At 36.7% G+C, this 19261-nt stretch overlaps 2 protein-coding genes, 1 long non-coding RNA gene and 1 other non-coding gene across 4 annotated transcripts; 3 read left to right on the forward strand and 1 right to left on the reverse strand.

Annotated features, from left to right (window-relative positions):
* Nucleotides 1–8692: 8692 nt before the first annotated feature.
* On the reverse strand, nt 8693–9427 carry LOC113293366 (mannose-specific lectin-like). The gene has a single exon (XM_026542023.1). It carries the CDS (start codon nt 9352–9354, stop codon nt 8926–8928), a length of 429 nt encoding a protein of 142 aa, XP_026397808.1. The 5' UTR covers nt 9355–9427; the 3' UTR covers nt 8693–8925.
* A 739-nt stretch (nt 9428–10166) lies between these two features.
* On the forward strand, nt 10167–10239 carry TRNAF-GAA. The gene has a single exon. It is a non-coding gene; the product is annotated as a tRNA-Phe (tRNA).
* A 7-nt stretch (nt 10240–10246) lies between these two features.
* LOC113293367 lies at nt 10247–12336 on the forward strand. Its single transcript, XR_003332257.1, has 2 exons — nt 10247–10413; nt 11759–12336. It is a non-coding gene; the product is annotated as an uncharacterized LOC113293367 (long non-coding RNA).
* Nucleotides 12337–12938: 602 nt separating this feature from the next.
* Nucleotides 12939–14311, forward strand: LOC113293368 (V-type proton ATPase subunit G 1-like). Its single transcript, XM_026542024.1, has 5 exons — nt 12939–13156; nt 13285–13395; nt 13510–13610; nt 13711–13866; nt 14078–14311. Exons 2-4 carry the CDS (start codon nt 13308–13310, stop codon nt 13852–13854), a joined length of 333 nt encoding a protein of 110 aa, XP_026397809.1. The 5' UTR covers nt 12939–13156; nt 13285–13307; the 3' UTR covers nt 13855–13866; nt 14078–14311.
* The last annotated feature ends 4950 nt before the right edge of the window (nt 14312–19261 follow it).

The raw sequence follows: 19261 nt of genomic DNA on the forward strand, positions 1-19261 counted from the left end.
ATGATTGCATCTAAATAAGATGATGTGTGGTTCTTTCTCTCAGTCATGAAATGTCTCTTAGGGAAATTTCATTATGAACCCGTTATTGTACCTTTGCCAATTTTAATGACAAAAAGGGGGAGAATTAATATGTAGTTCACACTACAAATACATATGGTTTTCGGATCATTGTGTAAGGGGGAGTAGTTTTCATGTGAGATAGAGTATTGACTAAGGGGGAGTGATACATATCACCATAGTATTATTGTTGAAGTTGTGATACAATTGGACTTTGACACTGTGTAATAATACTATGACACTGTATAACAATGATAGAGACCGATGCTTTCTCATTGTTATATCTACGGATCTTCAACAACGGTGATGCTAAACTTACAACCTTTGGGATCATTGGAGTACTTGGAAGTGACGAAGATTTTGAGGAATGTTGAAGATTAGACATGTGGAATATGAGCTACTAAAGTTTCATGATCTTTTTTGTATTCCATATGTATTGATAGTTTTGTCATTAAAATTGACAAAGGGGGAGATTGTTAGAGCACTGCTCGGTCAAACTCGCATGAGTTGTTATCTCAAGCATGTTTGTCAATGTTAGTGATCAAAACTATAAGTCTTGATTTCTAGTCTCTTATAGCTAAGTCTCGAACTGGATAGTAAGTGTAGTTGAGCTCAAGGACTTCATGGAGATTCATCATACAAGTAGAAGATCTACTCAAGGAGCCAGTGGAACTTATCGACAAAAAGTTATGTGGAGACTTGAACTTATCTGTCACTCAAAAGTCTATCTATTCTATCTCCTACTCTTTGAGACAAGAGTCGTATGCTATATATATAGACTAGATCATACACATTTGGTATTTCGAGCCGAGTAAACCTCGCCTATCTATATCTCGAAATATGTGTTGGTAAGCTTTTCGCTCTGACCAAGTTTATCTTTACCTAGTGACGAAAGTCATGAATGTTTCAATCACTTTGAAAATTGCTTTGACGAGAAATAGTGTAACAACTATATAACGTCCTCTAAGAATGTTTCAATGATTGGAATGAGAGTTTAGATTACATAACCAATGGATTCCTTGAACCGAAGTTTTCGAACTTTGTTGATCAAGAGAACCAGAAGTATGGCAAGTGCCAAGTTCGCGAACTCAGTCCGCGAACTGCCGAAGTTCTCAAACCCGAGAATTTCTGCTGGAGTTGACAAACTACTTGCGTGATCCAAGTCCGCGAACCCAGTCCGCGAACCGGCGTAGTTATCGAACCCGAGAATTTCTGCTGGAGTTTGTTAACTCTATCTGGTGTCTTAAGTCCGCGAACCTAGTCTGCGAACTTGAGAAGGTTATAAATCTAAAGATGATTTCTGAACTTAATCTTAAAAGAATAAGGAATGCATTTGCAAACCGTTGCTATTAAAGTTCATGAACCGATTCGAGTGAATCAAATCATCTTTGCTTCAATTGTGTCTTGTGTAGTTACACAAGATTTCCTTGCAATTTAACAAATCTCTTAACTAGTTCATTTGAGTCAATTGAACTAGTTATGGTGAAGAAGAACATGGTTGGTATGAAACGCTCATATGGTTAACCTCTTTGGGTAGACTATTGTTGAACCAACAATGTACACATTTGGGTGCGGTTAACAAACCTAGAAGCGTACAATCATTTGTGTATGACAAGATAAGTTTTCGATCTAACGGTTGAGAAATATTAGCTTGAATCTAAATCAAGTTTTCATCTAACAGTGAATATTGATTGCTTTGTAACTAAGGCAAAACCCTGATTTGAAAGGCTATATAAAGGAGACATCTAGTATTGTGCAAAACTAATCCCCACACCTTACACGTGATACTAGTTTGCGTGCTAGAGTCGATTCTCCTTTAACCTTTGGTTTTCTTCTTCTAAAACCAGGTTAACGACTTAAAGACTTCATTGGGATTGTGAAGCCAGACCGATACTAATTTTATCGTAGTTGTGTGATCTGATCTTGCATCTTCTTTCGTAACAGTATAATCATATTGATTGACTTGAGATCGTGAGATTTCTCCGATAGGCAAGATATAAAAAGTAATCACAAACACCTTCGTCCCATCGTTTGTGATTCCACGACATCTTGTTTCGCTACCATACGATTAAGATTGTTGTGAGGTGATTGATTAATCTAGGTTGTTCTTCGGGAATATAAGACCGGATTATCAATTGGTTCCTGTTCACCTTGATTATTATCAAAAGACGGAACAAAAACTTTTAGGGTTTTTCTGTGGGAGACATATTGATCCTTTGATAGGCTTGTTTGTGTGAGACAGATTTGTTTATTGTTAAAGACTGCAATTTTGGGTCGTAGCAACTCTTAGTTGTGGGTGAGATCAGCTAAGGGAATCAAGTGCGCAGTATCCTGCTGGGATCAGAGGTGTGGGGAGTACAAATGTACCTTGGATCAGTGAGAGGCTTATTGGGGTTCAACTATAGTCCAGTCCGAAGTTAGCTTGGAGTAAGCTAGTGTCTGTAGCGGCTTAATACAGTGTGTATTCAATCTGGACTAGGTCCCGGGGTTTTTCTGTATTTGTGGTTTCCTCATTAACAAAATTTTGGTGTCTGTGTTATTTCTATTTCCGCATTATTTTTGTTTATATAATTGAAATAATACAGGTTGTGCGTTTGAATCAATCAATTGGAAATCCGACCTTTTGTTGTTGATTGATATTGATTGATCCTTGGACATTGGTCTTTGGTACCGTCCAAGTTATTCCTTGTGTTTGATTATAGACTCGCTGATTTCTATTAGCTTGAGTGAATCAAAACAAAAGAGAGATATTAACTCCTTGAGATACTTTTATCTAGATTGAGTCTAACAGTCTAGTTGATTCTCTAGTAAGTGTTTCCGAGTTATTCCATACAGATTGCTAATCGAAATATTGGGTGGTGTTGTTAGACCCCCGCTTTTTCATTAGTCTTTATGTTACCGTATATTTCCTTGTTCCACTTTTTAGTTTGACTTTAATGTCTTTTAACTTCCTAGCAATCTTGATAGCAAGGGAACCTTTGTGCTGAATCTTTCAACATTCTGCAGTGATTTTTTTACAATCTTTGTGATCTAGCCAGGGACCAAAGAATTTGAAAGGAATATGTCCTTGCTTCCAGTTAGGATTGGTATTGATAAGAATGGGGTTATGATCAGATCCAATGGAAAGCAGGTTGGAGATGGTGGAATTTGTGTGAATTTCAAGACAGCTTTCATTAGCTAAACCTCTATATAATCTTTGTTCTGTAAGGTGATGACCCACTCTTCTATTAGTCCATGTGAAAGGACATTCATTGTAACCCAAATCAGTTAGATTAGTTGCTTCCAATTTCTCCAAAAAAAAATGTTAGCTTTATAAGAATCAATAGGATGTTGACTGAATTTTTCATGGTCATGCAACACAAAGTTCAGGTCACCCATTATCAACCAAGGTAGAGTTTTATTTTTATTAGTGTTTTCTATCATTTTCCAGGAGTGCACTTTATCTAGAGTAGTATAATGACTTCCATAATAACCTGTAAATAACCAAGGTTACCCTGTATTTGGATATATAGTGGCACTAATATGATAATTGGAAAAGTCTTGTATAGTAACCTTTAGGTTGGTTTTCCATGCTAAGGCAAGACCTCGAGCAGTATTGGATTTACCTCTAGGTTAAACAAACCAAAAATTAGTGACACCTATGTTGTTGAGGATAGCTTTAAGGTTCTTAGATTGTTTTTTGGTTTCAGAAAGAAAAAATATGTCAGGATTATGTTTGTTTAACATGTTATTCAGGTGTCTACTAGTGTTTGGTTGTCCTAGCCCTTGACAATTCCAAGACATTATAGAGTAAAATTTCCAAAAGTAAGATACAGTTGGGTATGATAAAATGATGATTAGGTATCCTAGATAATCAAGACTATGTAGTATGGAGTTGTTGAGGTTATTAGAACTATAAATGCCAAAGATTTTCATGGTTAGAGCAATCTCTATGACTGTATAATCTAAGCTTTGAATTAAATGTAAATGAATGAAAGGTGTTACCTGAGGAATTAGAAAAGGGTTTGCTCCCTCAAGGAAGCCAATAGTCATATTAGTCAGATGCTCTACATCCATTGGAAATGTTTTAATGTTGTTCTTCTTAGCAGGTTGAGTTTGATCCCAGTGATGAAGAGGTTGACCATTAGGTGTAGGGAAATTGAGGAGCTTTCTTTTTGGATCTATTAGCTGTGGATGGGAATCAGTGTTCACTGCCTTGAGTTTAAGTTCTTTCTTTCTTCTTTCCCAGAGCAGTTTTTTCTGTTTGTTGGAATCTTCATTTATTTGATGTTGTATATCAGTTAGAGAAGGTAGGGTTTCAAAAACATTTGGGTATTGAGTTTCAGAATTGATTTTTGCAAAAATGTTTTCAGAAATGATGGTGTTCTGCATTCCAGTCTCAATGGTTGAATGTTGTTTCCTAGCAGCAGCTTTGATGTGGATGTCTTTCTTTTTCATCATTTTTCCTTTATTCCTGCAGCTATCAAAGATCTTTTTATGTTTCTTTTGACAGGCAATGGCTTCAATGTTTATAGTTGGGATTTCTCCATTGATTGGTTGATGTAGTCCAGCTTTAAAGATGATATAGTCCTCTGGCCCATCCAGTTCCTCAGCAGCATCCTTGTCAGAGTAGTGTCTTATTTTGAGATTGTGTTGAGGATTGCTGGTATTGGAATTGTTTGGGGTATTTGAAATTGAGGGATAGGAGTTATTGAGATTTGATGGGTGTGATGTGTGAGTAACCTGTTGAGGCTGTGTTTCCTTTTCTTCACATAGAGGGCCTGGGTGATCAAGAATTCTGCATACCTTACAGAATGCCATTCAAAGCATAAGCCATTTCAAGCCAGTGCGAAGTGGTAGGGGTTTCATAAGCATCAATGTCATATTTTAGAGCTCTAGTTACATCAATGGTTACGAAAAATTCCAGATTCTTTTCATCTTCATCTCTACCATAGGCTTTCCTTGCATCTTGAAAGATTCCAGCTGGTTTGATGATATTACTCATATCAGGGATGATATGTCTTGGGACTCTTTTCACTAGAGCCCAAATCATAACTCTGTAGAAGTTTGCTTCATCAATGAAATCAGGTCCATCAGGTGGAACTTCAGTAAGGACTATAAGTTTGTCAAAGATCCCTCTAGTGCCTCCATTCCTAAAGACTTTGTAATCTTCTATGCTACCAAGCTTGATTGAATAATAATTTCTTCTTTTCCTCCAAAGATAGACTTCAATATTCCTTCTTAGATCCCAATTTGAGTTGATGAATCTTGAAGTAACTCTAGTTTCATGAGAAATTTCGCTGCAGTATCTGCCAATGAAGACCCACTTCCAATCTTCTTTCCTTTTGGGTAGAGTATTTTCAGCATTGATAATTAAAGACTTTGGGAAATAGGTCTTCATGAATGTTTAAGGATGAGTTCATTTGTTCAACCAAATTTTCCACTTGATCAGAGGGTTTAGTTCCTGAAGAAGAAGCCATGAAAGTAGTTGTGGTGGTTTTGGTAATGGTGGTGATGGTATAGAGGGTGATGTTGTGTGTAGTACTGAGACTAAGAACTTTAATTTGAATTCTGAGTTGTATGTAATTTATGAGCCTAAGGTACATGTTGTTGTTTATCAACAGATGATAGGATAATTGCTTAATAGTCCAATAATGAACTGAGATGAAGTACAAGTACCATGTGCTATCTTTGCGGTTCCATTTCCCGTGTTGCATGGTCTTTCTGACCATTTTAGAGCTATTGACTACTGGCGAACCTTGAGAAAGCGACCTGCCAATAAACCAATTTCTAGGACAAAACGTACTATGATTGTGATAAAGTTTAGGTATACCATGCAATCTATTTATGATAATGGAATCTAAATTATTGGCTAGAGAACACCTATGTGTTAAAAGTGATGTTTAATACTAGCATGCATCAGGCTTAAAGAAGTACAGTTATTTTCCTACTTGAGTGTGTTTGTAAAGCATGGTGTCAAAGACAAAGACAATATAAAAATGTTCAAAAGGGTTAGCAATACTGAGCCTGTGCTGCATAGTTTTTCTATAAACATTGTGTGATGGCATGAGAAGTGGTTCATTGTACCAGTCAGCTCAGACATTCAATCGAATGAGATGGGTATTGGGCTGAGTCGTGCTCGAGTGGATGGTACGTGCGAAAGAGTGAGTAGTTAATTGCGCCGAACTCATCAAATTTCCAAGTGTAGTGCAAGCCTTTCTCCAGTTTCCATCTGTCAACAATTTTCAAACAGGGTTAGTTGGCCTTAAGTTAGAGAATTCAAAGTTCATAGGCTGTAGGTACTGTTGCCCTTGTTGTGGGAAAATTGAAACGACTGGGTTAAGGATAAGAGTGTTGGAGACGGAAGCGGTTTCTCTTTGGGAACCGTCGTCACTTAATGGTGAGAAGACCCAATAGAACGCATTGAGCTTCTTTATAAATGCCTCTGCAAGAGATAGGAATAGTTTCGGTTTCTTTTTTAATTCTCCTCCATCTTCTTTGTCGAAATTGTTGAGGAACCATCCAATCCCATCACCATGTCTGATAGTGAGAGGAAAATTGATCGAAAGGGCAAGCAGAAGATGGTTGAAGTTGAAGATGAGCCGAGAATTCATTGGTATCTCGTGAGCATTGTGTTACTCGATTGCCCTATGGAATTGCCTTCCCACAAGGATGTGAGTCTCCAGGATATGAAGAAGATTTATCTTGGTATTTGGAGGATCTGCAACATAATGTTGAAGTGAACGTCGAGGAGTGTTTGCAAGAAGCAGGACCACCAGGGGTTGTGCATGAGTTGTTGATGGATTCTCCAGTAGAGCGTCTTCGCCAGCACTTCAATCAACCAAGGCCTGGTCCCATTAATCAGGATATTAGTAATCCATTTGCTGATTTGGAGGTCAGTGGTGGTAACGGAAGCGGTAATCAGCAAGCACCAGAGAATGTTGGTCAAGGAACTGATAGATGTTATGTTACTGGTACTCCCATGTCGTCGGAACATCCACAGATGGGTACTAGGGATCATTGGGTGTTGTATGCTTTCCATCCCAAATTTGGTCCATTTGAAGTTCATGAGGGCTTTGCTGTAGTGGCTGATCGATTCCTGGTATTTGGTTTGAGCCAAGTTGGGTTTCAGTCCATAATTCTTGATGCTAAAGAGAGATTCATGGGACGCCAAATGGCTGGTCAACCTTGGCACAATGATGAGCCTATGTGCTTTCCAGTAATGGATTCTCTGTTTCCTGCTACTGGTAGAATTGGTCGTCTAATTTTTGCAGGATTTGAATCTCCAGGTACCGTTCCAGCCACCGATCCAGCTGCAGATCCAGTTTATCCAGAGTTTGTTCCTGAGGTGAATGTGCCTGCTGCTTCGATGGATGAGTCTATGGATATTCCGAACGAGGATGATGCTGATGATATTGATTACCATGATGGGTATCATTCTCCAGAACCAGTGAGGCGATCTGCAGAGCCTAGAATTTATATGACTCGTAGTCGGACTCGGAAAGTTAGCCAGGAAACTCGGAGAAAGACTCGGCTCTTTCCTCAGTAAGGATTTGCACAATCTTTCTCCTGTGTCTTCAATCTTATGAATTTTCTGGGTTCTGAAATTTGGTTTAGGTTGAGGGTTTTTTTTTGTTTGGATATTTCTCTTTTTAAGGTTTGAACTGTTATGATTGGGGATTTGGATTTGTGATGAACAATTATATTCTTTTTCTGTCGATTTCTAATGTATGGATGATTGTGGCTTTCAACGATGTTTAATCTAGAATTGTTGTGCCTGGGGTGAGTTTGATTGTTATTGAATTGAGTTTGTTGATGGTAATTCTGATAACATCTGGTATGAGAATGATGAGTAGTTACAGTTAAGCACTGTATAGAATGAATATGAGAATTGAGGACAGGGGAGGTTATGGGTTTTGATGTAGAATCATCAGAAGAATGACTGTATAGAATGAATATGAGAACTGAGGACAGGGGAGTTATGGGTTTTAATGTAGAATCATCAAAAGAATTAGGTATAGGTTGATAGAAAGTAGCAAGTGATTCCATCATGTGGAATTTTTTGTTGAAGGTAATAATTAGCTCTGCTATGTTTCTGAAGGTGTTTCTATCTCTGGTTTTAGAGATTTTGTCATTCCACGTAGTTCTGTAGGTGATGATAACATTAGTGATTGAAGATGCATTCGTGAACTCGGTAATGATTTTGTATCCTGTGTTTCCTGTAATTCTTGTGTTTCTTGTGATGCTTGTGATGCTGGTGGTGCTTGTGATGTTGGTGATATTTGGATTGCCGGAGACGATTGTGTGATTTGAGTAATTCATGAGGAATAAGAGAAGACAAGAATTAAACATAACAGGGATTCAAAAAGAACACTAAAGAAGAATAGGATTCAAGAGAAAAAAGACTAATAGTGATGAGATTCCGGCATGAGAGAGTCGGAATACGGTGGAAACTAGCCGTTAGGAAGCTAACCGACAGAGGCAACGGCTAGGAAGTGTCGGAGATAGTAAGAACAGACGAGAGATTAGGAGGGGAAGAGAGAGAAGGAGTCGTACATGATGAGATTAATATGCAAGGTTCCATATATAACATATAGATTGATCTACACTATAAGCAAAAAAAAAAAAAAAAAAAATCACCAACTATCTATATTGATTAATTTAGCAAACTGGAGGAGCAAATTTTATAGTTCGAAGCACTTAATTTTCATTCTTATGGCAGCAACCAGACAATTTCATACAGTACAACCAACTACAGTGCAATCAGAACAGAACATACACATACATAATAACGTTATCGCTAATAATTGTAATATGCAGCATTACAAACGATTACACATCAACAGGGACAATCCAATTAAAACAGGCACACTCATGCACAACTTAAGCTTATGGACCAAGGATGTTAACTTTCGTGTGAAGCTTCTTGGAAGATTGCATTGTATTTGTAGCCCAAATTGCACCGCCGTATATGACAACGTTACCATCAGTTTGAACAACTAATCTATAAGAATTCGGACCTCTAGATGAACTACTGGACCAAATAACATCAGAACCAGAAGACATGACCAAATTTCCATTCTTTTGTAGAAGAACAGCGCATTCATCACCATGACCTCTAGTGTTACTAGCCCACAAAGCTTTATCTAACTTATATAAGACTAGGTTACAGTCGTTTTGCATGATAAACTTATAGGGTGGGTTCTCGATAAACTGACCGGACAATAACTTCTCACCACTGAATACCGTGTCTTCAGCTTCTCCAAATACAGCTAAAATGGCTAGAGTTAACAGAAATAATTTGTAAGAAAAACCCATTTTTCAATCCAAACTTGTAAAGGTTTTCCTTTTCGGATTCAAGTCTGCAGGTTGAATTTGAAAGGATTCATGAAGGCTTTTATAAGAGAAGGTATTGGAGCATTTCATGGTTTTGTATAATGGTCAATTAGTGGATGATAAATCATATTTGCACTTAAGTTCACCACGGAAGTAAGTTGTCGAGTGCACATCCCACCATTTTGGTGGTTCATTGTTTGTAAATTTTATATGTTGTGGTGCAGCCGCCTTAGATGTCAGTCCTATGTTAAATCCCCAGCACCCTCGACCTTAAAAGCGTAATTGCCTGATCAACTTGGATCCGTCTTCAGTTTGAGGCGTAAATAATTTTTATATTGCCGCCCACTCACCTGACTGAATGGAGATGTATTAGATAAGCAATTAGACGAGCATTCAAAATGAGTTTGTACAATGACTGCCACTGCTTGCGTCGCCACACCACTGCCTTTTATCTTTCACTAAATTGATCAGTTGATGCTTCATTTTGAGTTTCCGAGGGTGGTGGGATCTGGACATGGCTCCAATTAAAGTACCTAGTATTTTCGATCAGTCAATCATCTACAGTATGCTTTGCCATAGAGTTCTTACTCAAAAATCTCGTAAAACTAAAAGTCAATTCAATGCTGACTGCTGAGGAATCGACTTATTGTCAGTCAGACTACCCACATTTTAAGTTATTTTAACTTGATAACAATTTGATTCTGATCAAAACAAAAAAGAAGAAAAGATAAGAATTTGAAGTGGAGGGGTACGCTGATAATACAGTTATTTATATTTCCGTGATACTGTCAATTGCGGGGATAGCTCAGTTGGGAGAGCGTCAGACTGAAGATCTGAAGGTCGCGTGTTCGATCCACGCTCACCGCATATTTTTTTTTTCTATTTTCCTTTTGCGTTCACGTTTACCCTTTCTTTTCTTCGTCCATCACCCATTTATCTCGAGAAAGCCTGCTAAAATTCCTCGTTCCACTTTTTCCTTTTCAAATCCCTAAAAACTTCTTTTCAAATCCCACAACTAAAAGCCCTAGCTTGTCTATCTCGGTAAGTAACTCTTTCATCCCCACTCATCAATTTTTCACTTAATAAATCTCTACTATTTGATTGGTAACAGTGCTTATTCAATTTCACTTTCTTTCTCTTTTGTGTTTGTTCTTAAACTGAAATTTAAGCTATAGTTTTTTCTTCAGTTATTTAAACTACAGTGTATCAGATGGACTTCAATTATATTAGCCCTAGTGAGTAATTTTACTTTTGATTTTAATAATAAACATTATGAAACTAGGCAGCAACAGTTTAGGGTTCTTAATATCTTTGTTAATAACACTTGCCAATTAGACAAACCTAATTACAAATATATAAGTTCTCACTGTGTATGATGATTCAGAAATTGATGACATAAAGATTATATAGGTTTTTCGTTATCTCATGGAATTACATTATGTTAATCCTAAGCTTTTGTATTTTATCTTATCTGATTACTCCGTGGTATCTGACTTATTGATAAATACCCATTACTACTTTCTGGTTATGTCAATTGGGTACGCTGCCTGTATATCATCAGAGTGATTCATTTGGGTACGCTGCTTGTATTTCATCAGACATCAGAGTGATTCATAAATTGTAAAACCCTGAATGTTTACTTCTTAGTTGCTTAGCAATTGGTTGCAGCCTGCAAAATTAACAGTTACATTACCAGTGGTTCAGTTGATTCCCAAAACTATGATAGGCTATACAACTTTTTGTAAGATTCTCACGTTTAATTATGTATGATTCTCATCTGTTGTAACCCTCATTTTTTTTTTCATCAAGGAAAAGGGAAACTATATTGTCAAGGAGTCAGCTGTTAGTGCTGCTCCTATACAGTTTGGAATATAATCTTTCCACTCTTCAACATTTGAAGATGACAATGCATATTTTGCTAAGTTGTTGGCCACATTATTTGCATCACGATGCACGAAAGTAACTTTGCAAGTTTCAAATTTGTAAAGAAGAAAAGACGGTCTTGGATAATGTTCATATTCGTCCACTTCACAGCCCATTTGGTCCCATTTTGCATCTACTACTCTTTTACTGTCGCCCTCTAAGTGCATTTTCTGGATCCTTGCCTCCACCCCCATTAAATTGCTTCTAGCGCAGCTAAGGCTTCTGCTTGTTCAGGGTTTACTGCTGTAATTGGCTCACTCCGAGCTCCATTGGGAGTACCTGCAAAATTACGAGCTATTAGACCTATTCCTGCTTTGATTCATAACCCTCATTATTTGCCACACATTCACCTCTTGAATTGCTTTATGAGTTCATTATGTAATGTATTAAGAAGTGCTATAAGGTAGTGTTAAATGTACTTTTTTGTTTCCTCTAATAAACGTTGTAATGGTTGGTTATTCAGGAAATTTGAAAGTAAAGGAAAATTAGAAATTAGCCATGAGTTCACGAGGAGCTGCTAGCGTTTTGCTCTCAAGGGCAAACAGGATCAAGCAGAAGTTACAATCTTCACTAGAAGCAAGCATTCTAGAAGTAGAAGACGTATCATACCAACACGCAGGTCATGCTGCTGTTAAAGATAATGCAGAAGAAACCCATTTTAATGTGAAGATTGTCTCATCCAAATTCGATGGGCAGAGCCTTATGAAGCGTCATAGGATGGTTTATGAATTGCTGAACGACGAACTTCAATCAGGGTTACACGCAATTTCAATCGTGGCTAAAACTCCACAAGAAACTGGTAGAGGTTAAGCTTTAACCAAAAACTATCAAGAAAGAACTCATATCGCGTTTAGTCTTTTCTCTCATTCAAACCCGTACCGTATTACGTAATTTGTTGGCTCAATCACCTGATATTTTGTGAAATCAGTATATTCAATTGTCTGTTTTGTTTAATATAGTGCTTAGAACCTTCATTCATATCTCTCTCTGTGTCTGTCTTCATTTTTCCTTTTATGTTATAAGGGTTCACAGTAGCTTCAACTGTCTGATTTAAGCAAAGTTCGATTTATCTAGAAGAAAAATATTCTTAACAGGCCAATCAATTCCTTGGTTATGCATCATAGTCGGGGTGGGGCATTCCCCTCTGGGCATAAAGCCCACAAATTTTGCAGGTCTGTTTGTCTGGCTAGGACCAGCTACATGCTTGCCAAATTATCATCTTCTTCTTTTCTTTTTGATCTTGTGTTACAGTTTATTGGACCAGATAACTGAGCAGAGCTGAAAGCATCCCCCCACTTCAATTGCAGTGTACGCCCTATCATAGAGTCCTAGTGCTCTAACAAACACAGGCAAATCAATCGGAACTGGCTACCAGACATTGTGCTTCAATTGGAACTAACAAACTCAGGCAAATCGGTCGGGGTATTTGCGCAAGTGCCCTCTCATAGAGTCCTAGTTCACCACACAAAAATGCGCAAGTGCAACATTACAGCCCTCCCATAGAGTCCCAGTTCGCCACACAACATTCTTAAGAACGGAAAAACATCAATAGTTCAAAAAAAACTTGGTCACACTTTGACCATGTATTTAGGATTTAGTTGTGAGATTCAACCGGGAGTGCTAAAGTGGGAGCTCCATAAGCTGTTTCATTTAAGGTGTACAATGCTTCCGTGATTGCACATGGCAATTTCATACTGGGGCAACAAAAACACCTAAGTTAACAACACGTCAAAACTGGATTCATTAAATTTTCTGACAGAAACGGATATATAAAACCTAGGAAGATCTTTGTGTCTGTTTCTTTCGTTGCATCTGTCAGCTCTTTGGTTGTTGTTATCGTTGAAAGCACATAATATAGAGGGTATGTTTTCCTTTTGATTTACAGACACCAGATCTATGCATTAAAAAAAGAAATTTTGATGGTTTAATTCAGAAGTTTTTATGTATGCGATTGCGTTCCCTCTGATTCATATACTTTTTGTTGTTCAGGAAAATTATACCAGTAAATTTCAATGGATGGCTTTAAGGGACAAGGTGGCGTACAGATGTTACTGAGTGCAGAACAAGAGGCCCAACAGATTGTTGCGAGTGCCAGAAACTGTAAGCATTTCATAATAATTCAATAATTTTTCTCAGATTTTGTTTTATATTTTTTCCAAATGTAACTAGTCTGAATTCTTGATTTTTATAGAATTAACCTTGATCTTCTTGCAGTAAAAAACTCGCGATTAAAGCAAGCGAGAGAAGAAGCAGACAGAGAAATTGCGCAATACCGGGCAAATTTGGAGGCTGAGTACCAAAAATCGGTGTCTGAGGTATTGTATAAATAACACAAAACCCAAAATGATTGCATTACGTACTGATCATCTTTGTTAGTGAGCTCATCTGAATGCACTTTTTTGTTGATGCGCCTAGACAAGTGGTAATTCGGGCATGAATGTGAAACGACTTGAAGAGGAGACTGTTGAAAAGATCAAGAGTTTGAAGGATATGAGTTCAAAAGTTTCTAAAGATGTTGTGTCCATGCTTATGAGGCAGGTCACAACTGTTAAAAATTGAGGATGTTCCAAGGTATGTTAATTTCGCGCCTTCCTCATAAATGTGAAAAGCACAAATCTTGTCTATTAGGTAATAAAAGGAAAACTGATACATGGTGTTAACTTAATCCTAAATTCCATATGCATCTTAAGTGCAGGTTAATGTTAGTCTAAGATAACATTAGGAACTTCATATGTTATGCATGCAACTTGAAGAAACTATTGTCTATGGTCATTGGTGACAGGATGATGAATACGATGACATTGACGGAGGAGGAACGTGATTAATGCTATTTAAAAGATCTTAAACTCGACTGGTTCATTATTAGCGAGCTCAATCAGAAACGGAAGAAGACAATAAAGAAATGAATTTGGTTCTTAAGAACCTCAATGTTTTATGCTTGTTGTAATAATTGTGGTTACCTGTTATGTTCAACCCCTTGATAGAATTATATAACTAATTCAATTCTATTAAGTAACTTCTGTTGTTTTTTGTTTGAACAATTCATTAAGCCGCTAACAAATACTATAAAATGCTCTTTTTTTTTTTTTTGAAGCATTATAAAATGCTCATTAAGCGTGCTCAATGCAGGATCGAACTACAGATGTTTTCTTGAAATTATCTACAGCCCAAGGTATAATATCCATTGACACTTTGATAAAAAAAAAAGAAAGTTATAAATACTAAAATTAATGTAGTGATTTCTCGATTTAACTTAAATATGATCGAAATTATTATTCGAAATTTACTACACTTATCTATTTAAGACAAGAAGTGTTCTTGAATTCTTTTCATAACTTAAGTAGGGCTGCACAACGGGTAGGGTGGGTAGGATATGGCCTATACCCGCCACCCTACCCGTTTACTGGCGGTTAAGAAAATTTTTACCAGCCATTAAACGGGTAAGATCCTACCCAACCCATTCTCTGGCGGGTCGGGTAGGGTAGGGTGGCGGGTATAACCATTTTTCCCCCTTCTCCATGACTTTCTGAAGTCTGAATTTCAGACTCTGAACAAGAAAAGGGACCGTGCATGTTGTGCTAGTAGACCAACGATGAATTTAGAAACAAAAGCATAACCATAAAAAATGTACAAACAAAAGTATTCTCAAGAAAAGAGTTGTATTCTTTTTGAAATAGACGATGAATCCCTGCACAATTCCATGTTCTTCACGTGACCTTGTTCTTCATATAACAGTATCATCACCAAAAGCTCTTCATATTGACCTTCTTCTTCAATCATCATCTACAATGATGGAATAAGTACTAAGATCATCAAATAAATCTGCATACAATTTATCTCTTGTTAGATTCAGTCATAATAGTGAATGATTTGATGCAAAGTTCAGTCATAATACCAACATCAAGTAATATCACAACAAGTTCTGTATCTGTTAATGTTTGAAAGACAAAATAAGAGGTTAGGAAATTGCTAAATTCTATGAGTTCGAGATAGTAACTATACTTCAAAAAAAGTACAGAAAAATAAGAAGAAGAAACTGCTCCTTTGATAGGTTTAGAACTAACATGCAACTCAGAGCACTGTATTCAGAAAAGGCAGTATATTTCAGAAAAGGCAGAAACCCAGACATGAAATAATGTTATCCTAAATCTACAAGTGCTGAATAAGCAGGACATTATCTTATAACCTTAACATATTATGGCCAAACAAAACCATGTGCAAGCATACACAGGAATAATGACAGAGACCTAACTCTAATCATGTTCAAGTACCCGTCATCCTTTGCATATTTTTTGTTTTCTGAGTTCACATCTCTTTGCATATATCACCACTACATCCATAAAAAGACACCAAAGCTATATCTGCAACTTCACGGTTTCCTAATGAGATACATGCCAGGTAGTTCTACAACACCTAATACAATACAATGCATTTATATGCTTGAATCATCCTTTACAGTCATCAAAAGATCTGATTTAGGCACTGCGAACTGTAAAGCAATTCTGACTTCCAGCTACATGGCACTTGATTACAACAACATGATAAAATAGAAATCCTTGCACCGAAGGAGAACCAAAAAATGTTGATTAAGAGGTCTCAGTATACTTACTGATGGAAATATACATATGGTTATACTATATTGTAAGAAACTAAATTATTTTATGAGATCGCTGCAATGAGTATCAACAAACTAGGAGTGGAAAATCAAGTGTTGGGGGAGAAAAATGAGACCAACAAAATGACTAACATAACCACGACCATAGCCACATTTATAGAGAACAGCATCAATGGACCCAATCCAGCTCCATGGATTATTTAAATAATATTACAGTAGGTAAAAAATGGATCGAAAATATCTGTTTACATACTGTAATATTACCAGACATGAAGATCAAATTTCACCTCCTGATGTACGCTGCTAAGTTAATTAACCAAATACCTACTTCCCTTTCGGTGAAATCATGTTATACGGCTATCCAACGAAATAATGAAGGTATCTCCCTAAATCTTAGCGTTTGGTCACGTTCACAAACGAGGCAAACTTTTGGTGAATGGCTGTCTTCTTTGTCGTCGGAAAGGGGAGTAGAATTCTCATCTCCTTTTTCATCACAAGTGTGGGATTTCTTTCTAAGAACTACTAATACTTGTGAAGCCGAATTGCATAGTTGGAAATGCAAGTTAGTTATCCAATTGGAAAGAAGTTGTGGCCTCTTATTCCTGCTGCCATTTGTTGGTCTATATGGGCAGCTCGAAATGCTTTAATTGCGAAATACAAAGGTATCTACTTCATATTGCTTCTATAAAAATTTGGATTCACAAAGTAGAAAATCTATACATGGAAAAGGTTCTTTAAAAAACATATATGTTTTCAAAAAACCACCAGATTCTCCACAATGTGGAAGGACATGTCACAAGCAGTAATCTCTTTCGTTGACTCTCATCTCTCCCTGGATGAGAATAAGAACTCTTAAGGGGTATGAGTGTCTAATTATGCTCATCATATGTGGGATGTATAGGTTTTGTAACAAGGTATAAGCTTTGCTCCCTGAAACAATCTGTAATAGAACAAACCTACTTTTTGTTCTCTAAATTCATTTATTGAGCTATGTTAAGAATTGTTTTATAAGACAAAAGGTTCCATAAGCTACACTTAAGTCAGTTGATTTACTTGAACAACAGTTGACCATATATCATACATGTTAAACAACGGACAACTAGAAGCAAAGACACGAAAATTCATCTAAAATTATCAAAGATACAGATCAAGAAATGTGTATATAAGGAAGGGAACCAAACCTGATAACGGTACTTAACAGTTCAAAGCCTAAGCAGATTGCAAGTGAGGGAAAATGGTCACCAGCATCGTTTCTCTTAAGAAATATCTGTATGCATAATCAAATAGATGAAGCAAAGAGTTAATATACAATAAATCAGGGAAGCCACATATCAATCTAATTCAAAACACTTACATTATGGAAAACCAAGTATAATCAAATAGATGAAGTAAAGAGGGTTTTATATAACAAAGCAAACAAACCCAAGCAAAAGAATACAGAGAAATCCTAATTCCCACGTTCTATTTCAGTAGTATAGGGTTTTTCATAAAAATTTCAAAATCAGCTACTAATATAAAATAGAAAATCTAATTAAAACATCAACACCTTAATGAAAGCCTAATCCAAAAGAACAAATCGAAACCCAAATCAAAACACAAATTGAAAGCTTTAAACACTTACATCTTCAGATCGATTTAACTTAAATATTTCCGAAATTATTATTCGAAATTTACTACACTTATCTATTTAAGACCAGAAGAGTTCTTGAATTCTTTTCATAACTTAAGTAGGGCTGCACAACGGGTAGGGTGGGTAGGATATGGCCTATACCCGCCACCCTACCCGTTTACTGGCGGTTAAGAAAATTTTTACGCGCCATTAAACGGGTAAGCTCCTACCCAACCCATTCTCTGGCGGGTCGGGTAGGGTAGGGTGGCGGGTATAACCGTTTTTTCTCCCTTCTCCATGACTTTCTGAAGTCTGAATTTCAGACTCTGAACAAGAAAAGGGACCGTGCATGATGTGCTAGTAGACCAACGATGAATTTTGAAACAAAAGCATAACCATAAAAAATGTACAAACAAAAGTATTCTCAAGAAAAGAGTTGTATTCTTTTTGAAATAGACGATGAATCCCAACCCAATTCCATGTTCTTCACGTGACCTTGTTCTTCATATAACAGTATCATCACCAAAAGCTCTTCATATTGACCTTCTTCTTCAATCATCATCTACGATGATGGAATAATTACTAAGATCACCAAATAAATCTGCATACAAGTTATCTCTTGTTAGATTCAGTCATAATAGTGAATGATTTGATGCAAAGTTCAGTCATAATACCAACATCAAGTAATATCACAACAAGTTCTGTATCTGTTAATGTTTGAAAGACAAAATAAGAGGCTAGGAAATTGCTAAATTCTATGAGTTCGAGATAGTAACTATACTTCAAAAAAAGTACAGAAAAATAAGAAGAAGAAACTGCTCCTTTGATAGGTTTAGAACTAACATGCAACTCAGAGCACTGTATTCAGAAAAGGCAGTATATTTCAGAAAAGGCAGAAACCCAGACATGAAATAATGTTATCCTAAATCTACAAGTGCTGAATAAGCAGGACATTATCTTATAACCTTAACATATTATGGCCAAACAAAACCATGTGCAAGCATACACAGGAATAATGACAGAGACCTAACTCTAATCATGTTCAAGTACCCGTCATCCTTTGCATATTTTTTGTTTTCTGAGTTCACATCTCTTTGCATATATCACCACTACATCCATAAAAAGACACCAAAGCTATATCTGCAACTTCACGGTTTCCTAATGAGATACATGCCAGGTAGTTCTACAACACCTAATACAATACAATGCATTTATATGCTTGAATCATCCTTTACAGTCATCAAAAGATCTGATTTAGGCACTGCGAACTGTAAAGCAATTCTGACTTCCAGCTACATGGCACTTGATTACAACAACATGATAAAATAGAAATCCTTGCACCGAAGGAGAACCAAAAAATGTTGATTAAGAGGTCTCAGTATACTTACTGATGGAAATATACATATGGTTATACTATATTGTAAGAAACTAAATTATTTTATGAGATCGCTGCAATGAGTATCAACAAACTAGGAGTGGAAAATCAAGTGTTGGGGGAGAAAAATGAGACCAACAAAATGACTAACATAACCACGACCATAGCCACATTTATAGAGAACAGCATCAATGGACCCAATCCAGCTCCATGGATTATTTAAATAATATTACAGTAGGTAAAAAATGGATCGAAAATATCTGTTTACATACTGTAATATTACCAGACATGAAGATCAAATTTCACCTCCTGATGTACGCTGCTAAGTTAATTAACCAAATACCTACTTCCCTTTCGGTGAAATCAT

Source organism: Papaver somniferum, chromosome 7, assembly GCF_003573695.1.
Source record: "Papaver somniferum cultivar HN1 chromosome 7, ASM357369v1, whole genome shotgun sequence".
NCBI classification, from domain to species: domain Eukaryota; kingdom Viridiplantae; phylum Streptophyta; class Magnoliopsida; order Ranunculales; family Papaveraceae; genus Papaver; species Papaver somniferum.

Coding starts and splice junctions, on each gene's coding strand:
- LOC113293366 (XM_026542023.1), bottom strand. CDS start 9,354: ATGGGTTTTTCTTACAAATTATTTCTGTTAACTCTAGCCATTTTAGCT.
- LOC113293368 (XM_026542024.1), top strand. CDS start 13,308: ATGGATGGCTTTAAGGGACAAGGTGGCGTACAGATGTTACTGAGTGCA. Junction 13,396..13,509: donor TGTTGCGAGTGCCAGAAACT/GTAAGCATTTCA, acceptor ATCTTCTTGCAG/TAAAAAACTCGCGATTAAAG. Junction 13,611..13,710: donor ACCAAAAATCGGTGTCTGAG/GTATTGTATAAA, acceptor TGATGCGCCTAG/ACAAGTGGTAATTCGGGCAT.